The sequence below is a fragment of the Canis aureus genome, chromosome 23 (genome assembly GCF_053574225.1).
Source record: "Canis aureus isolate CA01 chromosome 23, VMU_Caureus_v.1.0, whole genome shotgun sequence".
NCBI classification, from domain to species: Eukaryota; Metazoa; Chordata; class Mammalia; order Carnivora; family Canidae; genus Canis; species Canis aureus.
The window spans coordinates 21,558,844-21,584,181 of record NC_135633.1 but is presented as its reverse complement, the minus strand read 5'-3'; the positions used below and the strand labels follow the sequence as shown (position 1 = coordinate 21,584,181).

At 37.0% G+C, this 25,338-nt stretch overlaps 1 protein-coding gene and 1 long non-coding RNA gene across 28 annotated transcripts in view; one reads left to right on the top strand and one right to left on the bottom strand.

The window, feature by feature from the left end:
• Positions 1-25,338, bottom strand: part of LOC144294777 (uncharacterized) — a 109,154-nt gene that overhangs the window by 8,505 nt on the left and 75,311 nt on the right. For 2 of the 27 annotated variants that reach the window (XR_013362138.1, XR_013362140.1), the window contains one exon: positions 149-283. The exons of 23 other annotated variants lie outside the window; for them this stretch is intronic. This is a non-coding gene — a long non-coding RNA (uncharacterized LOC144294777). Of the gene's footprint in view, positions 1-148; positions 284-1,148; positions 1,526-25,338 lie in introns of those variants that run through there. 2 more of the 27 variants (XR_013362146.1, XR_013362144.1) reach the window with 2 other exon arrangements.
• LOC144295311 (olfactory receptor 56B34-like) lies at positions 13,327-14,292 on the top strand. Its single transcript, XM_077867696.1, has one exon. The coding sequence runs from the start codon at positions 13,327-13,329 to the stop codon at positions 14,290-14,292; it is 966 nt and encodes a 321-aa protein (XP_077723822.1).

Genomic DNA, 25,338 nt, shown 5'->3' with positions numbered 1-25,338 from the left:
TGCTTTTATCTCTCACTAGGAAAAAAAAAAATGGCCACTAAAATCATGAAAACTGTCAGTCTCACTGATCAAAATAGGCATATGAAAATTATAATGTAATTTCCTGTTACTAAAATAAGTAAGAATAGAAAAGTGAAATGTTGCTGACCACAGATGCCATTCTGAGATTAATACTGTTATACACAGCTGGTAGGAACATAAAGTGACCCAAATGTACCAAAAAGCAATTTGACAAAATTTACTGAAATGTTCATAAATGTTCATATTCTTTTCTCCAGTAATCCTGTTTTTAGAAAAATATCAAAAAGGAATAGTCTAAATGTATGCAAAAATTTATTCAAAAAATTCATTAATAGTAATAGAAAATGAAGACTTTAAAACTGTTTACATGAATTGACTGTAACATACATATTTGTGCATTTTTCATGTCATTTCCATAATAAGGAAAATAAATTTATTTTTAAAAGACAGGAATAAAGTTTTATTTTTGTACCAGATAATCTTAATAATAATAATAATAATAATTAATGGTTAACAAGTACTAAGTACTTTTCATAGGCCAGATAACTGAGATCCACACAAACACACACACACACACACACACACACACACACAACCTGATTTAATACAATAACCCTGTGAGATGCATATAATATTATGCTAAGGGATGTAGGGCACTGGGAGTTACAAAACTTGCCCCACTAGCATAGTTTTCAAGTAGGGTAGCTGAGATTCTACTCCTTGGAAGTCTGACTGCATAACCTTTGCACTATTCTCCCTCTTACTCTTGCTCTGTTCCAGAATTTCCACATGATCTTGAGCAACTTGTAAAGTCACCCTCCGTTTCAATTCTTCAAGTTGAAAGTGCTAATAATCATAACATTTTGCTAAACCAAGTCACAGCATGCCATAACAAGCAAAAGAGATAATAAAGAAAACAAGCTTTGAGATATGATGTGGAAAAACTTGTCTAATTATGTGGCAAAGTTTTCTTTCTAGGAAAGGAAGAAAATAGTCCTAAAAAATGCCCTAGAAAATTAGCTCCAAATAACCAATAAATTAAATCTAAATTAAATTTTATCATTTGCACATCTAACAAAAATGTGTATTTTTAAGTATAAGAACTCAGATCCATATTCATTTTGTACCTTCTCTAGCCCTGGGACAGGAATTCTGCACATGGTAGTTACTTAATAGTTGATTGATGATGTAGTTGGTCAGGGGTATAAGATAGTCTGCTGACCTATGTATCAAATATCCTGGACCATAGTATGAAGAATGACTTCAGAAAGTTTTCACAAGTCCACCTTGAAGAATAACTTCTTAGATGACAACTCAGGACTGAAGCAATACCATGAGTTCATCCTACCAGGGAAGTGAGCAGCATGGGGCAGCATAGCAGATGTGCAAGAAGTCAGTCCATAATGTGGAATGAGCCATCCTAAGAGTAACGATTGGAAATTTACCCATGAGCAGAGACTATAAACTTTCTCCAAAAGGAGCTATTACCTCACCCTTGACCAACAATGACCAATGATTCAGATGTGAAGCTATCCTCCAGTAAAAGAAGGTATGCAAGAGTCACTGAAAAGGGCTTCAACTTAAGCCAACCTCCACTGTTTGTAACCCAAAAGAGTAGAGTAAAAACAACAGCTAGTCTTGAAGAGTTCTTTACAGTTTGCAGAACACTTTCCCAAAATGGATCAACTAATTTCATTCAGTCTTCATAGCAGCCTTCTTAGTTAGGAAGCATTACTATTATCCCTTTTTCACAAAGAAATAGGCACTCATATTGAATCATTTTACAAGTTAATCAGCTGGTAAATAGTAATCTTGAGCCATCCTCAAAGTTGGCTCCAAACTTTCATTCACACATTTTTTTCATCTATTTATTCATTCATTCAAAAACACACAGCACGAGTCTACATATAGGAGCCCAGGTGCAGACCACATACAACAACTCTCTGAGGATGTGTCTCTCAGTTCTTTTGAAAATATGTAAACATCTAACATCCAACCTGTACTCTCAGCAAAAATTCTGAAACAAGAGAAAGATAAGAACAGTTCATTATTCTCTCCACTCTATGTGCCATGAATATAAAAAAAAGATGTGCACTGTTTTATCTTTATAAACTATTCTTCTTTATCACATGTTTTATATTTATTCACTTGCTTTGCTTTATGTGATTTTAATACCATCGCATTATTTTATTTTTAATTGCCTATTTGTCTTGTCTAGTACATTTATTTTCTTTCTTTTTTTTAGTACATTTATTTTCATACCCAGTTGATAATTTAATTTGAAACTGTCTTTTCAAAACAGTATTAGCTAAGTCTTCATTACTGCAAAACAAAGCCACAATAATATATTTCTTCATACCCAGTAGGATGGTTATAAGTAAAAATACAAATAGTAAATGTTGGTGAAGTTATGGAGAAAATCAAACACTCACATGCTGCTGGTGGAGATGTAAACTGGTACAGTGGTTTCAGCAGTCTGGCAGCTCTTTGATTAACCAAGAGTCACCACACGACCCAGCCATTCCACTCTTAGGTACCACTCAAGAGAATTAAAAACATGTATGTCCACATAAAAATGTTTCCATGAACATTTATAGCAACATTATTCATAACAGCTGAAAAATGAAAACAATCCAAATGTGCATCAACTGATGAATGCATTAAAAAAAAAATGTGGTGTACCCATACAATGGAAAATTATCCAGCTAGAAAAAGTAAAGAAGTGCTGACACATGGTATAACATGGATGAACCTTGAAAATGTTAGGCTAAAGGAAAAAATGCCAGACAGAAAAAGACACATATTATATGATTCCATTTATATGAAATATCTAAAATAGGCAAATCTGTAAGGAGAGAAAGCAAATAATTATCATAGGTTAGAGGAAAAGGGAAATGAGAAATGACTGTGTACAAAAGGGTTTCTTTGGCAGATGGTGAAAATTTCTGTAATTAGAGTGATAGTTGTGAATATTCACAATATTGTGAATGCACTAGAAGCCACTGAATTAAATACTTAAAAATGATTAAAATGCTGAATTTTTTGTTATTTGAATTTTACCTCACTTAAAGACAACTTCTCTTCTTATGATGGCTCTCCAGTGCCCTCTACTGCCAAAGTTTAGCATCTTTTCCAGAGGACAATGGTATATAACATAAAGGACCCGAATCCATTTTCATAGAGCAAGCCAAAAAACATGTTTTGTAGCTGAGGCACAATAAGTAGATTAACAGCCTATTTCACACCTTTGACTACTCACTCAGCTTCCATGGGCACCATTTCACACACCTTTGAACTCCCACACAATAAAACAACTCAATACTTGTATTTTAAGATAGCTTTAAAAAGTATACGTACATAGATAAATGATAGATAGATAGATAGATAGATAGATAGATAGATAGATAGATATGATAGATAGTTGATAATGAACATAAAAGATACAGCTATTCATACAAAGAAGTTCTCATCTTTTCCCCAAAATAACAAGATGCACAATCCTGAGAGTCATTGTATACATTGCTGGAAAAATGACCCTAATTCTTCAAATTCAGTCAGAGTCCAATCAAATATTCTGTTGCCTAAAGACTAAACTATAAAGCTAACTTCCAATAATTTGTAATATAAAATAAAAATGGAAACAAAAAAGAAGGCTTCATATATAAAAATAGAAGTTTGCATATAAAAAGCAAATACAAAATATTTAAAGCTACTACAGCTCTAATTTCTGTAATTATTGACAAGGTGATAATTGATGTCTATAATATTTATCCCAACTCTGCCAAAACTTGGCAGAGTATCCAAACCTTCATTCCTAAAGGATCTGAATTCTCAAACGTCTTGCTCTTTATTGGTTGGTATATTTTTCTATTAACCCTCACTAGTGGGCATGGAAGCACCTAAGAGGCACCTCAGGGGATATCCTGAGTTCCCAGCATAGTCTAGCTGTCCCTGTTGCATAGAAGCAACCTAATTTCACCTTACTTATTGGGTTTAATAATTCCAAATAATAGATAAACTTCTTATTCTCCTCTGGTTCCATGGAGTAAGGATATAAAATGGGTCTCAATTATTTTTTATTTTTTTAGTTTTTATTTAAAGTCCAATTATGTAATATTAGTTTTTAGCTTCAGGTATACAATACAATAATCCAACACTTTCATCAAAACAAGTGCACTCCTTAATCCCTATCATCTATTTAACCCATCCTCCCAGTCCCCTTCTGACTGGTAACCATAGTTTGTTCTCTATGGTTAAGAGTTTGTTTCTTGGTTTATCCTCTTTTTTTACCCCTATGATCATTTGTTTTGTTTCTTAAATTCCACATATGAGTGAAATCATATGATATCCACGCTTCTCTAACTTATTTCACATAGTACACTACTGTCTAGCTCCATCCTCATCCTTGCAAATGGAAAGATTAAATTCTCTTTTATTGGCTGAGTAATATTCTATTGTTGTTGGGCTTTTTTTCGTGTCTTCTTTACTCATTCATCAGTCAATGGACATTTGGGCTCTCTATAATTTAGCTATTGTTGATAATGCTGCTATAAATATTGGCATCCGTGTATCCCTTCAAATCAGTGTTTTTGTATCGTTTGGGTAAATACTTAGTAATTCAATTGCTAGATCAGAGAGTAGTTCTATTTTTAACCTTTTGAGGAACTCCTGCAGTTTTCCACCAGTTTTAATTCCCACCAAAAGTGCAAGAGGGTTCCTCTTTCTCCATATCTTCACCAACACCTATTGTTTCCTATGTTGTTAATTTTAGCCATTCTGACAGGTGCACAATGATATCTCATTATAGTTTTGATTTGTATTTCCCTGATGATGAGTGATGCTGTGCATCTTTTCATTTGTCTGTTGGAAGATGGGTCCCTTGATATAAGGATATAAAAACAGAGGATCCAAATTAAAATACTTTCTGCTCCAACCCTTGATGGTATTTGAATCATTTGCTTCCATGACCAAATATGCACTTTGAAATCCGAAATAGACACCTATCACTGTCAGGAACTATTAATACCCTCCACTTGCTAGCTACATGTCAATCTGGTAGTGGCCCTTTGTGGTCTTGCGTCTCTGGGTGTCCCTGTCGACAAACAGAATAATTCTGAGCTTCAGAAGGAATTAGTGGATTAGGCTGATTTATTTATTTATTGTCCATAATTGCATCACTAAAATAATCTCATGACTACTAATCTCAGATAACCTAAGAAGACTCCTCCAAAAAGGGGATTAAAACATCTATTTGTGGGATGCTGGGGTGGCTAAGCAGTTGAGTGTCTGCCTTCGGCTCAGGGCCTGATCCCAGGATCTGCAATCGTCCTACATTGGTCTCCCTGCAAGGAGCCTGCTTCTCCCTCTGCCTATGTCTCTGCCTCTCTCTTTCTGTGCCTCTCATGAATAAATAAATAAATCTTAAAAATGATAATTTTTTTAAAAAAAATCTATTTGTTGATGCTAGGCTGCTTCTGAGTTCACAAAAGGGTTTTTTTTTAATATATTTTTTTTTATTTATTTATGATAGTCATACAGAGAGAGAGAGAGGCAGAGTCACAGGCAGAGGGAGAAGCAGGCTCCATGCACCGGGAGCCCGACGTGGGATTCGATCCCGGGTCTCCAGGATCGCGCCCTGGGCCAAAGGCAGGCGCCAAACCGCTGCGCCACCCAGGGATCCCTCACAAAAGGGTTTTGTAAATGAGCAGCAATATACCCATCTTTACATTCTCTTTTTCCAAGTTCAGAGTGTTCCATAATCTTGCACACCATACTGAGATCCATCTTTTTTTTTTGCACACCATACTAAGATCTATCTTACTATTCTGTCATCAAAGGTCCAATTCAGACCACATTGCCAATTCATTGCTTGTGATTGAAAATATGCATAATTCCATCCTATTCTATTGTCATTATCACTTAGTCCCTGTTATGCTATAAAGAAACTCACTTAGCATATTTACCTTTCATTTTGGCAAGTTCATTGATGAAAACTATTAGATAACAGTCACTCCCAGAGCAACTAACATTCTATTAGGGAAGGTAATTTTAGATATTTGTAAATTTTCTGAGATACCTTGAAATTTCAGGGTAGAGAATAAGTCTATGAAATGCTTATCAATGTTTTTCCTTTGGAAATCTATACCATTTCTCTCCATAGCATTTTCCACAGTGTCCTGAACAACACATTGTTATTCCCAAGTCCTCCTTGGTTGTGACTCCACATTTTTTATCAATATACAAATTTATTTTTACCAAAATTAATAATATAAATAATTCCTGTTCCACCAGAACTGCTTACTTCCCTGACCATGTTTTTTCCTACAGCCCAGAAGCAAATTTCCCTAATTTTCTGACTGACTTTCTTTGGTTATAGCTTGACAATAATAATTTATGACTGGGTATATCTTAATTTTAGCAAGTTACACCTCACTTTGTAACATATTACAAAACCCAAGCAATGTAATATTCTATTAAAGTTGTTAAAACACTACATATCTTTGATCATAGCAAAAAAAAAAATGAATTTCATACATGGATAAAATTTTGATTCCATTCCAAAACTGGCCAGTAACATATAAAAGAATGAATATGGACAACTTTCTTACTCTATACACAAAAATAAATTCAAAATGGATTAAAGACCTAGATGTGAAATCTGAAGCCATAAAAATCCTAGAAGAGAACACACAGATTGTAACTTGTTTGACATTGGCTGTAGGGACTCCTCTGAAACAAGGGAAACAAAAGCAAAAATAAACTCAGGACTACATCAAACAAAAGCTTCTGCACAGCAAAGGAAACAATCAACAAAACTTAAAGGCAACCTGCAGAAGATAAGATATTTGCAAATGGCATATTCAATAAAGGGTTAGTACCCAAAATATAAAGAATTTATAAAGCTCAACACCCAAAAAACAACACAATTAAGAAGAGGGCAGAAGACATAAACAGACTTTTTTCCAAAGAAGACATAAGGTGGCCAACAGACACATGAAAAGATGCTCAATATCACTTATTATCAGGGAAATATAAATCAAAACTACAATGAGGTATTACCTCTCACTTGGCAGAAGGCTGAAAATGATAACACAAGAAATAACAAATGTTGGTGAGAATGTGGAGGAAAATTAACAGTAGCGCACTTTTGGTGGGAATGCAAACTGATGCAGCCACTCTGGAAAATTGTATGGAGGTTCCTCAAAAAGTTAAAAATAGAATTACGACATAGTCTGGTAATTGCACTACAGGTATTTAGTATACAAAGAATACAAGAACACTAATTCAAGAGGATACATGAAGCCCTATATTTATACTAGCATTTTTTACTATAGCCAAGATATGAAAACAACCCAAAAGTGTCCATCAATTGATGAATGGATAAAGAAGATGTGGTATATATATACAATGGAATATTATTCAGGCATGAAAGAGAATGAAATCTTGCCATTTGCAACGACATGGATGGAACTAGAGCATACTACCATGCTAAGCAAAGTAAGTCAGAGAAAGACAAATCTGATTTCCCTCAGGTGTGGAATTTAAGAAACAAAAGAAGCAAAGGGGAAAAAATAAGAGAAATGAAGAAACAGACTTTTAGATATAGAGAATAAACTGATAATTATCAAGAGGAGGTGAAGAGGGATGGGTTAAATAGCTGATGGGGCTTAAGGGGTACACTTATCTTGATGAGCACAGGGCAATGTATGGGAAGCGTTGAAACACTATATTGTACACCTGAAATTAAGATAACGCTGTATGTTCACTAACTGGAATTAAAATAAAAACTTAAATACATATTGATTCCATTCCATCACAATATTACTGTGTTTCAAATAATTTTTGACCCTTAGAAACTCTAACAGCAGTCTTTAAGCAACAAAGAAGTAAATGGGAGTTTCATAAGCTAATTTTAGAAAATTAAAATAAAAATTAAAGTTTTATTTATTAATAGTATATGTAGATAAAATACATGTATTATTAAACAGAAAAGGGTAAAATTTCACTACATATGAACACAAGCATCACTCTTGAAATGCCTCTAGACTGCTTCTCTATTCACTCTTTTCAATATTCATTCATCCACTTGACAAATAGTCATAAAATAATTACCATGTGCAGGAAATGGTCTAGGTCCTGGGGATAGAGCAGTAAATAAAAATTACAAAAAGTATGCTTTTGGGGAAGTTACATTTTTTTTTAAGATTTTATTTATTTATTCATGATAGACACAGAGAGAGAGAGAGAGAGAGAGAGAGAGAGAGGAGAGAGGCAGAGACACAGGCAGAGGGAGAAGCAGGCATCATACAAAGAGCCTGACGTGGGACTCGATACCCGGTCTCCAGGATCACGCCCTGGGCTGCAGGCGGCGCTAAACCGCTGCGCCACCGGGGCTGCCCGGGAAGTTACATTTTAATGTGAAAAAGAAAAGAGAAACAAATAAGTGACTTTATGACATTGGCTGTAGGGACTCCCCTACAATATGTAGGGACTCCCCTATTGCAATATGTGCCATAGAGATAAATAGAGGAGTCAGGACTGCTATTTTAGATAAAAGGATCAGAGATAAGGAACATTTGATCTAAATAGAAATTCTATATCATTTTTTTATTCCAGTGTAATTAATACTAAAATTACAATGTCATGAAAGATAAGAGAGGCAAGTGGTCCTGAAAAAGGAACTGGTCAACAACAAATACTAGAAAGGTTTCAGATAAGATAACATTCTAAAAAATATCCAATATTTTTGGTATTTGAAGTCATTAGCAAGAGCAATTTCTATGTGATGCTGAAGCAAAAGTTAAACTGTAGTGAGACAAGAAATCTTGTGGTGAGGATGAGGAAGCAACATAAAGAGGTTATTCATAATGTGTGTGATGCAGGAAATATATAGGTGCAGTCTCTGGAAAGGATATAGAACAAAAATATATTTTGAGATAGAGAGACTTCAAAATTTTTCTAGAATGAGGAGCACTATTCATCAGACAAGAGTGAATTAATCCAATATAAGGGAAGGGAGAAGAAATGTGTGGGAAATATCAGAAAGGGAGACAGAACGTAAAGACTGCTAACTCTGGGAAACGAACTAGGGGTGGTAGAAGGGGAGGAGGGCGGGGGGTGGGAGTGAATGGGTGACGGGCACTGGGGGTTATTCTGTATGTTAGTAAATTGAACACCAATAAAAAATAAATTTAAAAAAAAAAAAAGAGTGAATTAATCCTTGAGGAACCTGGAGTGAAAATCTGTCCATCTCGCGGGCTGCCCTGGGACCAAATTTGAATGGACACAAACATTTTGTGACTAAATCCTAAGAGCACTTGGGTTGTATTCCCACTGCAATTCAAAAAAACAAAACAAAACAAAACGGACCCTGGAGGATGTTTGTTATAAAGTAGGAAGGGCCTAGACAGCACCTCACCAGGATCAGGCACCTCACAGATCTAATTTATACAAAACCCCCAAACACCAGGGGTGGCAAGCAAGGACAGGAATCTGTTCTGAACAACAAAGGCTAAACCAGGCAGCTAAAGCCAGGGGAGCAGAAGCAGCTACAGAAGGCATTGCAACCTGAGAGCCTCTTCCAAGACCTTCCTGACATAGTATGTAAACCAGTCAATGACCTGCATGTACCCTGAGAGGTGAGGGGATGGATGTTCCCCACCTTCCTGTAAATAACTCTGTTCCTCATCTCTGAATTTGATTAGTATATGCCTTTTCCTTGCCTTCTATGGCTTTCCTCATTTGATTCTTCACTGCTAGTACCTCCCTTCTCTCAGGCTCTAGATTTTTGTAGAGACTAAATTCTGTGATTAGGAAGCAGGAGAGAAATGAGAGTTCCAAGATTTACTGCTCCAAGATCAGTAAATCAATGATAAACCAACAGGCCTAGAATAATAAATTCCATACCCAAGATTCCTAGAACAAAAAGCAACTTTAAACAAAATACTGCTTTATTACACTCAATAAAAAGAGACACATGACTACTTTTAAAAGACCTCATATTTAACATAAAATGAAGCTGAGTTCCCATTAAATCAACCAAAAAAACTGAAGATGTTTGCCATCATGCTTGTTTTACAATGATCATGAATTTCCAACCATTTTATTGAGATATGAAACAAAGATTAAGATATATTAATATTTGTAAGGAGGAAAAATAGTGTTGTTTGCAGGCAAATTTTAAAAAGGTATTTGTTGCACTTCTTTTTTTTTAAGATTTTATTTTTAAGTAATCTCTACATCCAACATGGGACTCTAACTTACAACCCTGCGATCAAGAGTTGTATACTCTATGAACTAAGTCAGCCAGATGCCCTGGAAGCAAATGTTTGTTATAGCTAGAAAATCAGAAAAAGAGCATCAATGGGAAAAATTTTAAAATTAATGATAGTTTAGTAAAATGGACGATACACAAGACAGAAATAACAAAATAAATAAAATTGCACTTTAAAAAATAATAAACCCAAAATATTTGAATTACCAGCAACCATTAATTGGTTGAGGTAATACAGAAAAAACTCACAAAATGTTTGAAAGTAGCACAAGTTTAGCAAAGTGAATGAATGCAAAAAGAAATAATAAAAACCAACATAATAACACTAAAAAAAAGATAAATTAACTAGATTTCCATAGGTCAGAAATATATATTGGAATACATAATTTTAAAAACATTCATTTAAAATATCTCAAAATACTAATAATCATAAGAACAGTGCAGAAGTACAAAAATTTTAATAAAAAATTTTAAAGATTTAAGTAAAGGCAAAAGAGAATCCACATTTGATGAATAAGAAGACTTGATAGTATAAGAATGTCAACCTTTTTTCTTCCAAAATCAAGGTACAAATTTGGCAGAATCCCAACCAAAATTGCTATTTTAGAACTCAGTATAGGAATTCTAAGTTTACTCTGGAAAATAAACATATGAAAAGGACTTTAAAATTAAAGAGAATAAGTAATATGGAAATATAGTCCTCTTGTGTATTACATTTATTATAAAACTAAAATTTTTAATTCAGTTTGATTGAATTAACACAAAATTAACCAGAAAAAAATTTTGAAACAATTGAGTGCTCACATAGAATTTATACATATGAAAATTTATTATGTTACAGAAGAGGCATAATAATCACTTGGTAAGATATGCATGAACCATTGTTTAATTTTGCAAAATCACTTTATTTACATGTCTCTCTTTAACAGAAAAATCAATTCTATGTAAATAAGTTGTGTCACAAAACCAAAGCTCAACCATTAAAAATTAAAAGTCATTGGGAAGTGAATTTTAGTCAAAATTTTGAGTAAATAATGGTCTTCTGTAACTGTTTTTTGGTTGAATCATGGAATGTTTTGAGAATTTGATGAAAGCTAAACAGTTCCTATCCCCAGGATAATGTAAATATAGACAAAGTTTTTCCATATAAATTTCAGAAATTCACAGATTCCCATGGAGACTACCCATAAATTCTTAAAGAGTTCTATTTAAGTTCTATTAAGAAAAAAAAAAAAAAAAACATTTAAAATTGTGTAAGGTACAATATCCATATGTCCATATATATGTATTTTAAATATGTAAGCAGGATGTAAAACCAAACAAAAACTGGGGAAAATGTTATAAAAGCCATATGGTATCATCTAGTGGCCATTGAAAAAAATGTTTATAAAGTTTCCCAATGCATCAAGAAATTTATTTGTACTACACTAAGAAAAAGCACAGGATGAAGAATTCCACTTACATAAAACTTTGTAAGATTTTCTTTCAGCAAGAAAAATGCTGAAAATTAAATATTCCAAAACATTAAAAGCCGTTACCTTGATTTGCTGGAATTTTGACTTATGGTTACTTTTCTAAATCTTTTGTTTTCTACAAGTACTACTGTTTTGTTTATTTTTATTTTTCAATTTCATGAGTACTATATGTTTATTATAAATGGCATGGTCATTCATTCTTCACAGAGGCGGTGAGGAATGGAGCCTTTATCTTACATTTAATGCCATCAAATGAAGCAAAGGTAGAAATTAAATATTGATATCTAAATATTTGACAAGGGAAGGTATTATTCACAAATAAAAGTTAAAGAAAAAAGAATTCTTCAAGTACTGAAAGTTTCCAAAACTACAATGCCTATACACTTTTTGATACAAACTATTGAAAATAGTATGTAACAATTCAAGAGTGAGTGAACAAAATTGAGAATGTGAGAATGAGGAGAACCAAGTATTTAAAGGACCAAAAATGAGACATTGTTAAAATACTTAAACTGTATAAATGTGTGTGATAAATGCCTATTGCTTTAAATTTTTTTTTTAATTTTTATTTATTTATGATAGTCACAGAGAGAGAGAGAGAGGCAGAGACAGAGGCAGAGGGAGAAGCAGGCTCCATGCACCGGGAGCCCGATGTGGGATTTGATCCCGGGTCTCCAGGATCGTGCCCTGGGCCAAAGGCAGGCGCCAAACCGCTGCGCCACCCAGGGATCCCAATGCCTATTGCTTTAAATCTACACCACAGAAAAACTCTGGAAGAGGTGGGAAGTCTGATGGTAATTTCTCTCCTTATATCTTCTATTAATAAAATTAATTATTTTAAAATATAGTTTTATGTATGTCTTTAACATTACTTTCATAACTAGAAGAGGAAACAAATTATATGATTTGATGCCAGAAATTAAAATTTTGCTGAATCTTTCTCATTTATTAGTGTTTTCAATATATAATTCTTATGTAGACAAATCCTTCAACCTCTGTATCCTTATATGTAAATAACTCCTGGTGGATGAAGATTAAATGACATGAATTTTGCCAGAAATCATTCGTCAACTACAGGCACTGTGTAAAAGAAAAATGTGATCAGGGTTCTTCCTGTGGCTGCTTGGTCTCCTCCAGAAGATTCCAACAATGGAGAAAACACCTCTGCTCTCTCAACTTTGAGTTCTTTATAATGTACAAATCTTCTGCTTTGTGTCTGTATCCCCTCCAACCCCCTCCCTGCCCCCCCCCCACACACACACAAATCTACCCAGAATTTACAGAAAACAAAGCCAGTAAATCATCACTTTTATTCTGCTAAAATCTTTATCTTAGAATCTATTTTGGCTCTTCTATTATTGCTCTTATCCAAACTTTTTTCAACAGTCCAGACGAGTTGAGGATACATTATGTTTAAAAGGACTTATTGAGTTATTATTGATGAATTTTCTACCTCTACACAAATTTTGAGCCTCTTCTGAGCTTACCACAGCCTATTCTTATTTCTCTTTAATTCACAGGTAGATCCGAGAAGAAGACACCCCTGAGTATGATGATATGGATATCACCCTGGGTATAACCAATAGCTCCAGGCTTCAAGTACCTGAATTCATCCTCCTGGGGCTCCCAGGCATTCATGAGTGGCAGCACTGGCTCTCTCTGCCCCTGGCTCTGCTCTACATCTTAGCTCTTTGTGCCAACATCCTCATCTTAATCACCATCCAACATGAGCCTTCCCTGCACCAGCCCATGTATTGGTTCCTTGGTGTCTTGGCTATAGTGGACATTGGCCTGGCTACCACTATCATACCCAAGATCCTGGCCATTCTCTGGTTTGATGCCAAGGCCATCAGCCTCCCTGAGTGCTTTGCTCAGATCTATGCCATCCACTCTTTTATGGGCATGGAGTCAGGCATCTTCCTCTGCATGGCTATCGATAGATATGTAGCCATTTCCTACCCCCTTCGGTACCCCTCCATACTCACTGAGGCTTTTATGATCAAAGTCACACTGTCCATGGTGCTCAGGAATGGCCTGTTGACCCTCCCAGTGCCTGTATTGGCTGCCCAGAGACACTATTGCTCCAGGAACGAAATTGACCACTGTCTATGCTCTAATTTGGGGGTCACTAGTCTGGCCTGTGATGACATCACTATTAACAGATTTTACCAGTTGGCCTTGGTATGGGTTATGGTTGGGGGTGACATGGGTCTGGTCTTTGCTTCCTATGCTTTGATTATTCGCTCAGTGCTGAGGCTGAACTCTGCTAAAGCAACATCAAAGGCCCTGAGTACCTGCAGCTCCCATCTCATCCTCATTCTCTTTTTCTACACGGCTGTTATTGTGGTGTCTGTCACCCAGCTAGCAGGAAGAAAGGTCCCCCTTATCCCTGCTCTCTTCAATGTGCTGCACAGTATCATGCCCCCAGCCTTTAACCCCATGGTTTATGCCCTCCGGACCCAGGAGCTGAGAGTGGGCTTCCAGAGGGTGCTTGGTTTGGATGACAATGTGTCCAGGAAGTGAGCCAGCTTTAAATGGCTGGCTTTTATAACTGGTATTACAGAAAGAGCACAGGCTTTGGAGGGCAACAGCCCTGAGTTAAAATTCCATGTCTCCCAATTGCTAGGAACATCAATTCAAATTACTTTACTTGTTTTATACAGCATATACTATATGCCAGGTACTGTAAACATTTCACAAATATTAACTCACATAATTGCATAACAACGCTATGAAGCAAGTACAATTGCTATTTATATATTTTGCAGATGAGGCAAGAAAGTTGAGAAACTTGCCCAAGGTCAAATGGGAAGGAAATTGCAGAGTGAGATTTAAACAGTCAGGTTCCAGAGTCCCTGTTCTTAACACTTTCTCTCTATTCAACCTTGCTACTAACATTTAAAACAGGAATTAAGATGACCAAAAATAAAGGAATGATATCTAAATTAAATGAAATTATATTATCACTTCTCAATTAATAAAAGAAAATTCCATTTAAAAGTTGGCAGCAATTTTCCTGTCTGATAGAAAATACAGAACATTTTAAATGCTCTAGAATCACTCTAGAGAACCCCACTAATTCTATATAAGTCAAGAATTTGACAGGAATCATTTTGCCACTTCATAAACTCTTTGACAGTGCTTGAGTTCATTTGATTAAGCACTAAGAAGACTATCCCACCCACCCTCCCAATGCTGCAATTTAGTGGCAGTATAAAGGTCAGCAAAGTTCTCTAAAGTAGAACTTGCCCTATAAGGGAAATGATACAAGTTTCTGGAGAGAGAAAAGAAAAATAATTTGGTAAAATTATTTTTTAGTTATTTTAATGTCAGAATATAGACCAGCAAGGGTGGGTTTTGGGCTCCAAAGTGACATATGACTAAGTTTAGGAAATTCCCCTGACCTAATTACATGGCATAATGGCAGACTTTCACCCAGCAGCATGTCTGAGAATTCAACTCAATTCTAACAGGATCTACTGGGAAACAGCGTCAGATTCCACAGGTTAAGGGTTTAGTCCTACAAGACTGCCCTCCATCCCCTGCTTCAGTGCCAGCACTTCTTTCTCTGGTTCCATTAATTTGCTAGAGCAGCTCACAGAACTCAGAGAAACATTTTACTTACTAGATTATCAGTTTATTATAAAAAAGATATGTCAGGAACAGCCAGATGGATGAGATGCAGAGGGCAAGGTATGCATTAAGTGATATGGAGAACAAAGGCAAAAGAATAAAAAAATTAAACATCCTTATAACTTACAACCCATTGGCAAGTATTTGGGACAGGCAGGGTGACCTTACTCCAGGAACTTAGCTGCCTCCATATTAACACTTGGCTAGAAGTAAAAGGCAACCTTAGCTTGACATTAGCTAGACTTCCAGAATCCTGTAAGTCTTATTTAACACACAAAAATCCCTTTGGAAACTTCCTTTATCTCTACCCACCAAGATGTATGTTAGCAATCATCCTCCAAGCATATGGCCCACTGATATACATCTGAAGGGGTTCATGACTAAATTTTATTAGACAGTAGTAAATGATCTTTTCCTAACAATAGCTAGCTCCTCAAGGTCCTGGAAACCTTACTTCCAAATTCCTTATGCAATCCCCAAACCCGTTCCAACTCAAAAGTATATAATCAGCCACTCCTCACAACTCCAATGCAGCTCTTTCTGCTCACAGGTCCTGTCCTTGTGCTTTAATAAAACTACCCTTTTTGCACCAAAGACCTCTCAATAATTTATTCTTGATCTTTCATTCCTGAAACTCAACATTTCACATCATTAAGGGCACAGAGCTTCCATGCCCTCTCCAGGTACAACATCCCCACATCTCTATCTGTTCATCAACTGGAAAGAGATCTGAATCCAGTCCTTTTTTATGGGGATTTCATTATATTGTCATGTTTGACTAAGTCATTGGCCATTTGTTGACTCAGCCTCCAGGCACTCTTCCCTCCCCAGAAGTAGGGGAGCAAGGGCTGAAAGTTCCAACCCTCTAATCACAAGGTTCCTTCTCCAGGGAAACAGCCCCCACCCTTAAATTACAGAAGAGCTTTCCCAAAATTGCCTAATTAACATAAAAAAAGAGGCCTTTATCTCCCTTATCACAGGAAATTCCAAGGGTTTTAGGAGCTAAGAGCCAGGAACTAAGGCTGAAGGTCAAATACATAGGAAAATATATTACTAATCACAAAATCACAGAGCCCAAGACTGAGAAACTTAAGCCATTAAAACTCAAGGAACTGGAGCACCTGGGTGGCTCCATCAGCAAAGTGTCTGCCTTTGGCTCGGGTCATGGTCCCAGGGTCCTGGGATCTAGCCCCCAACCCCAACCCCTACCATCCCCCCAACCCCCAACTCTGCCAGCCCCAGCTAGCAAACCCCCAACCACCCTCCCACCTCCCCACCCACCCCCCACATTGGGTTCTCTGCTCAGCAGGGAGTCTGCCTTTCTCTCCCCATCTGCCTCTCCCCCAGCTCATTCTCTCTCTCTGCCTGTCTCTCTCTCTCTCTCTCTCTCTCTCTCTCCCTCTCAAATAAAAAATCTAAAAAGAAAAAACTCAAGGAATTATCTTTCTTTTAACAAAGTGAATTAGATAGCAGGGACTTTACTATATCCATAAACAAGACAGAATTGGACCATGTGCTTTTACCCGTTTTTAACAGTGATCTTTGGGGTGCCTGGGTGGCTCAGTCAGTTAAGCCTCTGCCTTGAGCTCAGGTCATGGGATGGAGCCCTGGATCAGGCTCTCTGTTCAGCAGGGAGTCTACTTCTCCCTCTACCTCTGTGCATGCACACTCTATCTTTCTCTCTCTCTCTCTCTCTCTTTCTCTCTCTGGTGCTCAATTTCTCAAATAAATCTTAAAAAAAAAAAAAAACAAAAAACAGTGATCTTTGTAGAGGCTGCTCTTAGGCAGTGTTGAGCTATGGAATGCAGAAAGGGCTACAGTGACCACCTGGCTGAATGCACACAGGCCCATCAGGTGACCCACCTCAAAATACCCAGACCCTTAACTGACCAATGGGCTATTTACAACCAAGCACAGTTACCTAAAAGGGGAGAATTCCTTTTGTCACCATACCTCCTCATCTAACCCCTTTATTTATGTTTTGATTTTTATTTTCCGTTTTATTTTTTTTATTTAAATTCAATTTATTTGAATTCAATTCAATTCAACATATAGTATAACACCCAGTGCTCATCTCATCATGTGCCCTCCTTAATGCCCATCACCCAGTTACCCTTTCCCCCCACCAACCTCCCCTTCAGCAACCCTTTGTTTGCTTCCCAGAGTTAGGAGTCTCTCATGGTTTGTCTTCCTCTTTTTCTCTACTCGTCCCCCCCGCCATATAACCCCTTTAAAAACAGCTCCCATCCACTGCCTCCTTACAAACAGCTCTTTTTCTGCTGTCTTGTCCACTGCTCCCTTGCAGTGTATTCAGTAAACTTTGATCTACTTTGATCAGCCTCAGGTGAATTTTTTAACCACCATGCCACAGGCTTCCTCCCAATTGTCACCTGACATTTGGGGACCCCCTTTCAATAGGGATAATCACCTCATTTAGACACCACAATCTTGATGAGAGATGGAAGTAGAAAAATGTTCACCTTTAGACTCGAAGTCTGGATAGTCCTTATAGGGATTAAATACGTGCTATTTGCTGCATTCTTAATGGGTCTCACGACTGCCTATACATTAACTGATAGTAATAACCAACTGAGTGATAAGCACCAGAGAAATCTTGTGGAAGTAGTTTTAAAGTAGAAATTCAAAGAAACATTTGTAATCTAATATACCTTACATGTTCCCTCCCTCTTGAGCTAAGCATATAACTACCAGCTTCATACAGCAGAAAGTGCAGCTCTTCTGCCCAAAGGACTTGTCCCCATACTACTCAGATAAACTGATTTATTTGCACCATACAAAGTCTTAAGAATTTTTTCTTGACCTTTGCAGTTGACTTCCCCACAACCATCCCATATATCAACAGGAGCACTGACTGCTGATAAATAGTGGTGCACTAGTAGATGGGTTAAATTGCCTGTTACTCTTTCTGCATAGTGTTTGGACTAACTCCCTGAGATCCTTTGACATTTCAAGGAGATAAAAATAAGTCCCAATAGAATTTCTTCTATTCTGGCCTTCCGAAAGATTGGATTTCCACTTCCACTAATGGGTGATAGGACAATTCAGACAAAGACTCATTGTGAGAACAAGTAGAAATGATGGACAAAACATCTTTAAATGGGTATAGGGAGATTGGAAAACTAACGAGTTAGTAAAAATTGTGTGAGACTTCCTTTCAGCTCCAATTTATATAAAAAAAAAAAAAAGTTTAGAAGTGTCACTCCCATTCTTACATCAAGAAAAAGCTGGAAAACCAACCACTTTTCCCAGATCCATCAGAGAACCAAGGTCACAAGGCTAACTGACTTCCTGGAGCTAGAGGAATACCTTTCCTCTAGGTAGGATATGGCTCTAATAATATCTCTTCTCCTGGGGATGAGACCTTTATCATGGAGAATACTCTGGGATTATTTTACAATGTTAATTTTTCCCTTCCCCCTGCCAGAGCCAGGGAACCACTCTTGGATCTTTATTGTGAGAATCTGCCAGCATTGCTGGATATAAAGTGTGCCCCCCCCCAAGACTGCAACCCCCATAATCATGCTTTAGACCACACTCATACTCCAGGATATGTCAAAGTTACCTTTGAAGTACCTACCAGTCTATGTCTTCAGCACTTTGGGCTTCAACTAGCCAGATTCTTTGTATTCACCTGTCTCTTCAAATTTGGGGGTGGCAGTTGCCCTGTAATGTCACTTCTTTGATGGGTCTATGAAAAGTCATTGAATTTCCTTTTTTTCAGCCTTTTTCATTTTAAGGACAGGTGTGATGGTTCAAAGATCTTTACATGTCAGAAGCTCTCATATTAGTTATAACTGAGGCACAAAATAAGTATCCCTGAGTCCATACTCATATAAATAAATGATCTAATAATTAAGTATATAGGGGAGAATAAGCAAGTCTCTTATGCAGAAAATTTCCAAATAATCTATGTAGCTACACCACCCTCAAGTAGGTAAAGCATAAGTCCTCACTTCTTTTTTTTTTTTAATTAAAAAAAAAATTTTTTTATTTATTTATGTCAGTCACACACACACACACACAGAGAGAGAGAGAGGCAGAGACACAGGCAGAGGGAGAAGCAGGCTCCATGCACCGGGAGCCTGATGTGGGATTTGATCCCGGGTCTCCAGGATCATGCCCTGGGCCAAAGGCAGGTGCCAAACCGCTGCGCCACCCAGGGATCCCAAGTCCTCACTTCTTAAGCACATAGTGACTTCTTTCCAAAAACCTGTATTGGCTTTAAGTAGGAAAAGGGGGAAAAATTTTTTTAATCACCAAAACATGTATTTTTGATGCCCACGTTATAGATTTGTATACCTTCTTCCTCAGTATGCTCTTTCAATTACTAACTGTTAACAATTTCTTATTACAAATAAGATTTTTTTTTCTTTTTCACATTAACTGCTCAGATTAAGACAGTGCATACTGTGGAGAGTGAGTAAAAAGTAAACAGAGAGCAGGAGTCATGACCATGGACTAGCCAGCCCGCACAATGGCACAAAACATCAGAAATGGAAAACATGCTTCCTTACTCTTAGTACAAAAGCTGTCAATTAGGATTGTGTTTAACTGTATATAATGGACAGCAGAGTATAGTGAGTAGGCAAAAAGAGTTTATCTCATGACATATATGTGCACATGCATGCAAACACACACACACAAGGAATCAGGCAGTTTGGAGGTATTAATATGGTTCTACTGTGCCATCAAGTGACCAGCCTCTTTCTACTTTCTGCTCTGACATTCTAAACTATGCTACTATACTCCACATTCAACTCCATATTTCAGAAAAGAAGAAAGAAATTTAAAAGGAAGTCTCAATAGACTTTTACTCACATCTGATTGATCAGAAATGAGATTGATGTTCATTTCTAGTTCCAAGAAAGACTCAAAAATCAAGTCTTTTAGATTTCCAGCCTCTATGATAGTGGAAAGTTATACAAAGGTAGGTTTGAATGGGTACTGGGTATACTAACTCCCAGTAAAAACATAATATACATTACATTCTTTCATGCAATATTTTCAAAAATTGATAAAACATTGGACCACAAAAAAAGTTTCAAAACTTCCAAAGAGTGAATAAGTTCTAGAGATCTCTGAATCAACGTGACAAACTCAACACACCACAGGTTCCTACTCCCACTACAAAACCTAGCAATCACTAAGAATATGCAATAACATATCAATAAATAACATCAACTAATAACACAAAACAAATGGAGAGCTACTGATGAAAGACACACACACACACACACACACACACACAAATAGGAAAACTCCAAAGATGAAAGGCAATTATGATGGAATTGTCGAAAAATGAAAGCCCAAACAGTGCATGGTAGATTCAGACTGAGAAATGTCTAAGAAAAGCAGGGGACCATGAGAAAATCAACCCAGTGATAAATGAGTAGCACAGTAGAAGTAGCCAGACAAGTATCTCCTGCTGCACATACACTCCTGAACCAAGAAATAGACCAAAATTCAAGAAACAGTGGTGGATGTTCCAGAACATTAGACATTGGGTCATAAAACATAGCAGTGACCCACATAGTTATAAAGGACCATACCCCATGAAGCATGGGGATAACCTGAAGAATAAATCAAGATATTAGCAAACCTCATATCTCTCTTAAAACAGGTTCCATGAAACAAAGACAGCAACATCCCAAGATTGCCTACTAGAGAGAAAACCAACCAACCAGAATCAAAAATGGCTTGGTACAAACTTGACAAAGGTTTCTTCCTGAATGTAAGCCCCTTGTCTCCCTTTTCTTAGGGCATTTGCTTCAGAAAACTTGTAATTGTAAATTCTTTCTTTGCCCCTTTGCAGTGTACATGTCTACTCCTAACCTCTTGCCAATTTTGCAACCTAGGAAATGTCTTTCTCAAGAACATGTGAACTATCTCCTGAGATGTAAACATTGAAAGAGATAGCACCCCATCTCCCAGTCTCTGTAGAGGGTACCAGCCTAATTTCTAATGGTGCCAATTAGCAAACACAGATGGCCTAATTACAGACAAAATCATTGGCAACCTCAGGAATAATTCAATGTACTTGACACATCCCATTGATCAACCTCCCACTGAAGTCCTCCAGTACATTTCCAAGTGCTCATTCCAGGGCTTAAACTCATTCCACCTGACACATTATCCCAGCTCAACCCTATCTTTTTATTAACAGAACTGGGTATTCAGATTTGATCTGTGCTCTCTTCCCCATTGTTGGCAATAGTATAAGAATAATATCAATTTCCACTTGCTCATCATATTCAGTGCAATTTTATTGAACATTAAATACAACCAGATATTTGAGCAAAATCAACGTGAAATAAAAGTCAATAAGCAAAACTCACACCTAAAGAGAGAGGAAATTAAGAATCAGAAAAGCTCCTCTCAAGGTAAATTTCTCTGTGCCAACTCTCTACTTCAGGATTCTAAGGACCCATGCCTTCACATCTAGGGATGATCACAAGCACTGTTACTAGCCCTAGGTAACTACACTACCACTTAGGATCCTACTAGTGACATCCTTATACTAGTCTCTTTATAAGTAAAGCCTTCTCAAATTATTCCAATTCAATGAATTTGAATTATTATATTCAAATTGTTCTAATTTGAGAAATAATTAGCATTGGCAAGAATGTGGAGAAAGAGAAACACTTGTGCACTGCTGGTGGGAATGTAAATTGGTACAGCCACTAATGAAAACAGTATGGAGGTTCCTCAAAAAATTAAAAATAGAACTACTATATAATTCATCAATTCCATTTCTTGGTATTTACCCAAAGAAAATGAAAACACTATTTTAAAAACATGTATGCACCAACATGTTCATCTCAGCATTATTTGCAATAGCAAAGATATAGAAACAAGTTAAATGTCCATCAGTGGATGCATGGATAAAGAAGATACAACACACACACACACACACACACACACACACACACACACAAATACTATTCAGCCAAAAAAACTGAAATCTTGCAATTTACAACATGATGGACATTGAGGGCATTATGCTAAGTGAAATTAAGTCAGATAGAGAAAGACAAATACTGTGTGATCTCACTTATACATAGAAATTTTTAAAAAAAAGTTTACTGATACAGTTAACAGGCAGAGGAAGTGGTTACCAGAGGCAGGGATGGGGTGGCAAAATGTGAGAAGGGAGTCAAAATTACAAACTTTTAGGTATAAAATAAGTAAGTCCTGGGAATGTGATGGACAGCATGGTAACTATAGTTAATAATACTGTACTGCATATTTGAAAGTTCCTAAGAGAGAATAATTTTTGAAAGTCCTCCTCACAAGAAAAAAAAAAGTCTGTAACTATATATAGTGATGGATGGTAACTAGATTTATTTTGGAGATCATTTCCCAATATATACACATGCTGAATCATTATGCTGTACACCTGAAAGTAATATAATGTTATATGTCAATTATATTTCAATTAAAAAGTTTTTTAAATTATTCTAATTTGAGTGGGCCATCTGTTCCCTATTAGTACTCTATCTACTGCAATGCTCATTCAATTAGGCAATATGGAAGTCATTAGCAAAAGCAGTTTCAATATACCAATAGGACAGATTTTTGTGGTCATAGATTATAAAGGTGAGGAAGTGAGAGCAATATATAAAGATGATTCTTACAAGAGGCTGAATCAGTGAAAGAAAGACCCTGGTGATGCAGGGTATGACTGGGAAGTGCCATGGAAACACTTAGGCATAAGTGTGTGCAATACAGATTTTTTTTTTAAGTTTTCAGTCTTTGGAATCTTCAACTATTGAGTTGAAAGATTCAGGAAAGTAGAAGACAATTGACACAGGAAAAAAGGATACAGTCCTTGCTGCTGTATCACTTGGTTTGAATATACAAACATGCTCTGACACCAGTGATAAGCTATGAAACAATTTGAAGATAACTGAATTTCACCTTTGCCTTTGTGAAATCCAAACAGAAAACTGCCTCAAGCTGAGAATAAGTGTCCTAAGATAGACACACACACACACACACACACACTCCTAACAGTTATCAGCTAACTTCCCTCATTTCACAACTTTGAGTTTAGACAAAACTTTTTATCACTTCACCATAGCTCACAGGCTGTAACCCTTCCTCCTACTTCCACAAGCAAACCTCATGTCCTTTTCAAAGTGTTGTATTCATTGCAGTATTTGTATTTCTTTAACCATTTAGCATGTCAAACTCTGCTAAGTTTTGTCCTAGTTTTCTTTTTTATGTGTCACTGATATTTTTTTTTAAGATTTATTCACTTATTTTGAGAGAGTATGGATAGGAGAGGGGCAGCAGGAAAAAAGAGAGAATCTCAAGCAGACTCCCCACTGAGCATGGAGCCCAAGGTGAGGCTCTATTTTTCATGACCCAGGAAATCATGACCCGAGCCAAAATTGGTCAGACACTCAACTAACTGAACCATGCAGGCATCCCACTAATGTTTTGAGTACTATGCTCCTAATTCCATTTTTCCATAAATTCTGTGATTTCTCATGGGGCTTTGCATAGCCCAGTGATTCTGAAGACCTCCTCTGTCCCATTACAACAGAATGGACTATTTGCTAGAGTCAGTGGAGAGGAAACCAAGCCTAGACACAAGAAAGGCAAACACACAATTTAACCTGGCAGAGCTGGCCATCTGCTGGGCCCATGCCCTGGGCCTAGGTTTGTTCTCAGAGTGGCTGAGGCAGGCATCCAAAATCACTTGGGCCCTTCCTGCTGGAGTGAGACAACCTGCTCCAGGAGCAGTTGGGTGACACTGAGGAGTGCTATGTTGCAGGCATGGGGCAGGGCGGGAGGGGGCAGTCACATCAAGACCAGGTGATTTCAGAGCTGTGATTTACATCCAAAACCCCAGGAGTGGTAGGAGAGGGACACATCTGCTCTGAGCAACAAAAGGCCCAGAATAGGCAGCAACAGCCAGGAGAGGGGAAGCAGCCCAGAAATTAAGAACCAGCCTAGGGGCATCTTTATGGAATCTCCTGCAGGAGTAAGTAAATCAGCCACTATCACAGACACTGGGATGGGACTCAATGGAGGTAGTTCCCCTCTGAGGATTCTGTCCCTGTCTATGAATCTGGCTGACTGTCCTTGGATTTCTCAACTTGCCTTTCCTTACCTTCCATCAGTCTCTTCACCTGGGCAGGGATTAAGAACTGTATGTGGGGATGAGGGCAAAGAGTTGCTGCTGAGCTCTGATGTGACCATATTGCAGACAGTGGGGCTCTTGAGCCAGGGGAATGTGCAAAGAAAACCCCTTGGCTGCCATAGTATCAGGCACACAGGGGGCATTTAGTAAAACTTTGGTGAGTAAATGACCAAGCTAAGTAATTTTTGAATAATAAATTATAAAGCAAAGATTCTCAAAATAAAAGGATTTTATGAATCATGAGTCTCAAATCTTCAATGACTTGGAAATTTTGCAGTATATAAAATGCATTCTTAACTGGTTTTATTTGTAAAAGAAAAAAGCCAACACCACTATCGATGTAAAATATTTTGTTAAATCAGCCAAAGGGGGAAAGTGAGATTGGCTGCTATCACTATTGTTTTATGTTGTTCTGATTAAAATAAAGCAAAAAAATATAAATGAGAGCTATATTTGGAAAGGAGAGCTCCAAATTATCATTTTTATACCACTAATGAGGTCTTACTAGAAAATCAAAGATAAAAAAACTGAACTAGAAAGTATTTATGGTGGACAATAAAATAGTGAAGTTAATCTAAAGCAAAATAACAGAAATTGACAAATTTCCTATATACTAGCAACAGTTAATTTGAAAATAAACTCTAGAGGGGCAACTGGGTGGCTCAGTCAGTTGAGAGTCTGACTCTAGATTTCAGCTCAGGTCATGATCTCAGGGTCTTCAGATTAAGCCCCATGTGGAGTTCACGGTCAGTGCGGACTGTGCTTGA

Coding starts and splice junctions, on each gene's coding strand:
- LOC144295311 (XM_077867696.1), top strand. CDS start 13,327: ATGGATATCACCCTGGGTATAACCAATAGCTCCAGGCTTCAAGTACCT.